General features: G+C 33.0%; 3 protein-coding genes across 3 annotated transcripts in view; all 3 read right to left on the reverse strand.

Moving 5' to 3' along the window:
* LOAG_08138 (hypothetical protein) overlaps positions 1-616 on the reverse strand; it is a gene marked incomplete at both ends in the record, with an annotated part of 4,924 nt that extends 4,308 nt beyond the window's left edge. Inside the window, 2 exons of the mRNA XM_020447625.1 lie at positions 379-508; positions 606-616. Coding sequence (XP_020302163.1) covers positions 379-508; positions 606-616 — 141 coding nt within the window. The remainder of the gene's footprint in view (positions 1-378; positions 509-605) is intronic.
* Positions 617-1,353: 737 nt separating this feature from the next.
* LOAG_11931 (bromodomain associated family protein) lies at positions 1,354-2,537 on the reverse strand. Its single transcript, XM_003147447.2, has one exon. It carries the CDS (start codon positions 2,517-2,519, stop codon positions 1,500-1,502), a length of 1,020 nt encoding a protein of 339 aa, XP_003147495.2. The 5' UTR covers positions 2,520-2,537; the 3' UTR covers positions 1,354-1,499.
* Positions 2,538-5,057: 2,520 nt separating this feature from the next.
* The window catches only part of LOAG_18089 (smr domain-containing protein), a gene marked incomplete at both ends in the record, with an annotated part of 9,087 nt that continues 8,208 nt past the window's right edge, over positions 5,058-5,936 (reverse strand). Inside the window, 2 exons of the mRNA XM_020450759.1 lie at positions 5,058-5,106; positions 5,455-5,592. Of these exons, the coding sequence (XP_020305525.1) occupies positions 5,058-5,106; positions 5,455-5,592 (187 nt within the window). The remainder of the gene's footprint in view (positions 5,107-5,454; positions 5,593-5,936) is intronic.

The raw sequence follows: 5,936 nt of genomic DNA on the forward strand, positions 1-5,936 counted from the left end.
CAGAATATCGTCGGAAAAAAGCTCTGACTGTGAAAACGATCAATCAAGAGATTCCAAAGAATTCCTCACATCTAGTAAACTTTGAAAATGGTAACTGATAGCTGAGATTTTAAAGCTGATTATCTAATACTGAAATTTTTTAAGACTCTTTTTAAAAATTGAAAATCCCTTTTTGAGACCATTCTATCAAATAAAAACAGTCCAATGGTTTTATGTAAAAGTCACTTTTATCAAATTATACAAATATTGCTTAAATTTACTTATTTCTTAATACTTTGGCGCATTTAATTACTTAAATATTTATTTCATGAAATATTTGCCGGTATTTATCTTACATTTGATCTTTGCTTTTACCTATTGATTTCATCGGATACTTACCGTTTCGTTTTTAGCAAAAGATGAAAGCGCTGATTGTACAGTTCTATTTTTACTTGCTGCAATCAATTTATGTTGTATTTCTGGTTTTTTCACGCCATCAAAGACAGTTTTTGCAGTATTGAATGCAGCACTAAATTTACCAGTTGTAAAGGTTCCTAAAATTTCATTTATTATTCGTCATATCCGAACAAAAAGCAAATAATGTTAAAAGCGCATAAATATAAAACCTCGACGTCATAATATTAAAATACATATATATTAAAAGACATTAAAAGGATGATAGCATTAAAAGCATAATAATATTAAAAGCACATAAAAAGATGCGATAGCAACGACGGGGTTCTTTTTTTTCAAATAAAAGAATTGAAGAGGATAATTAGTACAGATCAATCTGATTAATGAATAATATAAATGAATCCTTATCCGAGTTTTGCAAAAACGTCACCGTACTTTATCATCTTACAAAAATATTGGCATTTTCTCTCTTCTCATTCTTCAAAGAACAAAAATACTCCCAACATCAGCTATTCATTCAAATTCCAATGAAGAAACATTTTAAACAATTAAAAAATAATTTTTTTCTTTGCTATATACTCTATTTGATCAAAGTAATCTTTATTTAGAAAGTCTAGTTCTTCGGACCCCAAACTGAAAGCAGATATTAAGATGAGATTAGAATTATCACTTACTCTTTTCTTAAACCTACAATTATACTAAAAGAGTACAAAAAAAAAAAGAAAAATCAAAGATATATTACATTGAAAGCATAACCAACAAGAAATACTCTGCAATTATAACAAATAATATGACTGCATCCATAAATTCCTTCTCAATTTTGCATATTATTAGAATTAAATTAATTCATTGTTTCCATTGAACAGCAATTTTATGTTTCCACATCAACAATATATAAAAGCAATAATGATGATTTATCGAAACAAAAGCTATCACTTCCTTAACCTTTCATTTTTTTCATGATATTTCTGTGCTAACAAAAAAAAGAAAGAAATCAATTAATCCATCCAACTGAATAAAAATTTAAAAGATTTTCAACTATACAAACAAAACTTCAACGATTTTCTCGTACAATGCATGATTAAAAAGAACAATTCCAGAAAGAATCACTCATGCATCGGATCATCATCATGCATCGAAGGCATTTTCGGTGAACGCAAGAACGGATTTCCATCTGGTCCAGTATCTTCCCATAATTTAGTTCTTATCCCAGATACTGCTTCATTTTGTAGATCAAAGAGAAGAGGTTCTAAGTATGACTCATTCATTGCTTTTGGCTCGATAATTTCTCCGAAAGTCGGTACTTCTGCTTGCAATAGGCTTATTTCTTCGTTATCCTCTTCAAAGAAAAACTTTTCGGAAACATCGTTAGAAAATTCCGGATCCATAGTCATTAATTGCTCATTATCGTGCTCTACTATTGCTGCTCCATTCGTCAACGTCTTCTGTTCATCTTCTTCCACAGATGCCATCATTTGAGCTTGCTGTTGACGGGTACGTTCTACTGCAGCAGTAGAAATCTTTTTCAGAATACGTTGTTTGTGGAGATCGAACAGAGAAATAGACGGATGGGTACGCAGAACGAAATCTTTCAATGACATAACAGTATTTCGATGCAATAAAGCCAAGCCTTCACGTGCTTTCTCGTAGGAAGGTTCTGGTTCACCAGATATGTCAGTCCGTACATAAGTATGTGGATCAGGAAACGGTGGTAACCAGTCCGGAACATGTGATGGACGTGGACGTGAGCTACCGACGCGAAGTTGTTGCTGGGTATGCGATGCTTGCTGTACACGTGGTGGTGCTATTACTAAGGAACCTTTAGAAGTTGCTTCTTTCAAAAATGATGGTAAATTAGAAACTGCTGTGCCTAAATCTACTAATGCCATAATTGTGTCGGATGGTGTTGAGATAGTACGACCAGCATGTTCGGTCATTTGACGTGTGGTAGCGGCCAGCTCATTAATGTACGAATTAACCATATGTGTGAGTAGCTCGAGGACATCAGCTTCAATCACTTCAAAACCGGCCTGTTTACAGATGGCAGCAACCGACTGACGTAATACACGTCGATATACGTAATTAGCTACTGTTGGCGAATAACTGGTTGATGGCAAAGAATGCATTACTGTGGCTGCAAAGTGCTTCATCATTTGATGCGTGAAAAAACACGGACATTACACGTGATACTTCAACAAAATGATAACAAAATCGGAATGGCATTCAAGAAATGCTTGAAAAGTTAAGAAATTTTATTAAACTGGAAGCTTATTTCTACGGAAAAAAAAAAACTAAATCCCGGAAAATAATATATTTAGATGCTGTACAACAGAATTATATGAACATCTTCAATACACAAACTTAATAATACACAGAACACAAGAAAGTATAATCGGCTTTTTCGAAATTCGGGATAGATCAGCATTTCCTAGTAATCCAAATCTAAACTATACCCACCCAACCATCCACTTAACGATGCTGCAATATGGAAAGGCTTACACGTAGTAATTCTTATAATCATAAGCTTTCAAGAGTTCAGGTCTAAGACGCACTGAAGCGTTGCACAAGGCTGTTATTCTCAAAATATACAGAAAGAAACATTTGGAAGAATCTAACAAAGTACATGACGTGAATAAAGTACTGAAAATCCTACCTACTTATCTAGTTCCTCCTTCGATACCAAGATTCCTGAGGCAGAGGTCTCAACATCCTATATGTTTGCAAGCTCCAGCGTCAGCTACCAGCAAAGGAAATTCCAAAAGAAACCGAAATTAAAAGTACCTGACGGTGATTGAAGGCGAATTGCTGTTGCTGGCGCTGAAGCTTCACTTGCATTACTCCTGCTTTTCCAGGATGGTTTTTCAGATGGAGGAAGCGGTGGCAAAGGCTTATTTGCTGGGAACATCCCTCTAAATAAAGGTAAAAAAGTAATCTTTTTTTTTGTGCAATTCTTGTTATGTACAAATTCTTACACCAGACGAATCGGATTACATAATAGGTTATTTCAGTACAAAGAACTCCTGCTTTACCCAATCTTTTTCATCTATAAAAACAGACAGATTGAAAAGGGAAAAAGATAGTACGAGGATAACTTTTAACTTGTTAGAATTCCATTTATTTAGAACCACAAATTTCACCCTAGACAAACTCTTTCCTGATTTAATATTGATCATCAGCGCATTAGTTAAAGATATTTCTGCGTAAGTGGTAGCCATCCCATGGATGCAACAACAACCGGAAATAAATAACGCAAGATAACCAAATGAGGATTAGAAACTTGTAAATGCAATAATCGATGAAATTCACACCACAAAAAAATCATTTATTCATTGAAAGTCCTGAAGCAAATTCATAAAAACAGTAAGACACTAAGATCTCATGAGATTTCCGACTTGATAGTTTCTTGAAAAAGAATTTCAAAGAGTTGACTAAGATATTCAACTCTTTGAAATAATTTCGGTACCAGTGAAATAACCTTATAACTTGTCAAATTGTATTTCCCAATACAGCAAATGAATAGCACAGATGACAAAAATGAAATATATAAAGTCATAAAAAATGCGACAAAAAAAGGCGCAATTTCGAGGCAATAATTATGATGCACATACATTGACAATTCATGAGCAAAAATAATAAAATTTCTGAGGTATGGAAGAGTGCCAGTACCACCTATATAATTTTAAAACATGCCTAACATACTCTTGAAACCAAATAATAGCAAGAAGAACCTTCGAAATGCAACCCTCTAGTATAACTAATTGACTAACCATCTATTAGCTAGCTAATAAACTGAATTTTTCAGCATAGCAAGATATCTTGCATGCGCATTGATACCGAAAATTATTACATCATGATAATTCGAAAGATATTTACAAGCATCATTAAAAAGCTGAAAATCATTTGAGGCATATATTTCACAAGTGACACAGAGATGCTAGAACAAAGAATGCTGTTTCATTAGTTTAAAAACAACTTGCTAAAAAAGTATTGAAATAGATTACGAGAACCTAAAATAAGTAAATATTCCCTTAGATATCGCCTTATTTTATTTGTTCAGTTTAAATTCGATAATAAACATTACTGTAATATCAATACAACGATTCGTAAATAAGTATATCCATATCTAATATTCCACAACAGCATAAAAAGAGTGGAGATATTCCGTAAAAAATCCACTTTGTTAGTTTTATCAGAAAAAAGTATTTAGAAGGAAAATAACAGCCTAAAAAATAACCTTCACTAAATATAAAATGAATTAATGCAAATGATAAATACCATTTCAGATATTCATAAAAATGCATGCGAATATATGCGTATAGTTACATTTAAATGTACTAAAAAGATTGTGAGTCAGCTTTTCGCACCTTTCGTAATGTTTCCCAATAGAAATCCAAAACTAACTGGAAGAAATTATTTTACTAAACGCGGAACAATCCTTATAAACTCACAAACGACCATTAATTTCAACTTACTTCGCTAATATATAAAATGAAAACCATATTATATTTACATTCTGAATAACTAAGGCATATAAAATTTCAGATAAAAGCACCAGCGCTGCAAACAAATTACTGAAAGATAGGGGAAGTAATCAACTAACCAATGTCATGATCCCTTACCTTTCAGCTTTACAACATATGAAATCAATTAAGAGCAGTAGCTTGCTATTTACATTCCACAATTAATTCACCTTTGTTGGATGAGTTGTAGTATCTGAAAAAAAGATAAACGAAGCTAAAACCATTAAAAAAAAGTACAAATCACTGCTGTGAAGTGTCGTAACGTTATCGTGATAAGATATCAATGTGCATTTGAAAACGAATAAACTTGCAAACAAGTATCTCTGTCCATATTTAATTGCAGTGATCCATAAATTAAATCAATCTTGGGATTCAGATCGGGATCCAAGTAAATGTGAAGTGAACTTAAGAACTAATAGAGAATTCTTCACCTGTCAAATTTCCAAAATAAAAAACTCAACGGAGTGCAAACCAATTCAAAAGTCAGAATTTCACAAATTGTTATAGACAAATTTAATGAAAATAAATCCCTGAAACGTACTCATAACCACACTGGTCAAGCCACTGAACAACAGCTGGTTTAATTTTTGCCTGCTCATCGTTCAGTTTCCCGTAACCAGTTAAAACAACGAGTTTCTTCCCAGACCGCCCACGTCGGAGCTCCGGCGGTCCTAGAAATCTTCAAAGTATTAAAAAAAAAACACAAAAAATGCTTGTTATTGGAGTTACTGAAATTTCCAACTCTTACGCCGCATGTATAAACTGTTCGACTCGTCCTATTTTCAGTTTCTTAAAAACTGGAATTATGCCTATAAATCATGAGCCTTATTTGGTTAACACATGCAGGCTTTCTCGATTCTGCAGAACATAACAAACAAAATTTCAAAATATATACTCTGTCGTTGCTGGAAAGCAGAACTAATTTCACATAATTTAGAAATGAATGACGTTTAATTCTAGAAGACGTAAGTTCCCTCTAAAGATATTAATCCATAAAAAAGAATATGTAGGCTTACTATCTGC

The sequence above is a fragment of the Loa loa genome (assembly GCF_000183805.2).
Source record: "Loa loa unplaced genomic scaffold supercont3.192, whole genome shotgun sequence".
Classification (NCBI taxonomy): Eukaryota; Metazoa; Nematoda; class Chromadorea; order Rhabditida; family Onchocercidae; genus Loa; species Loa loa.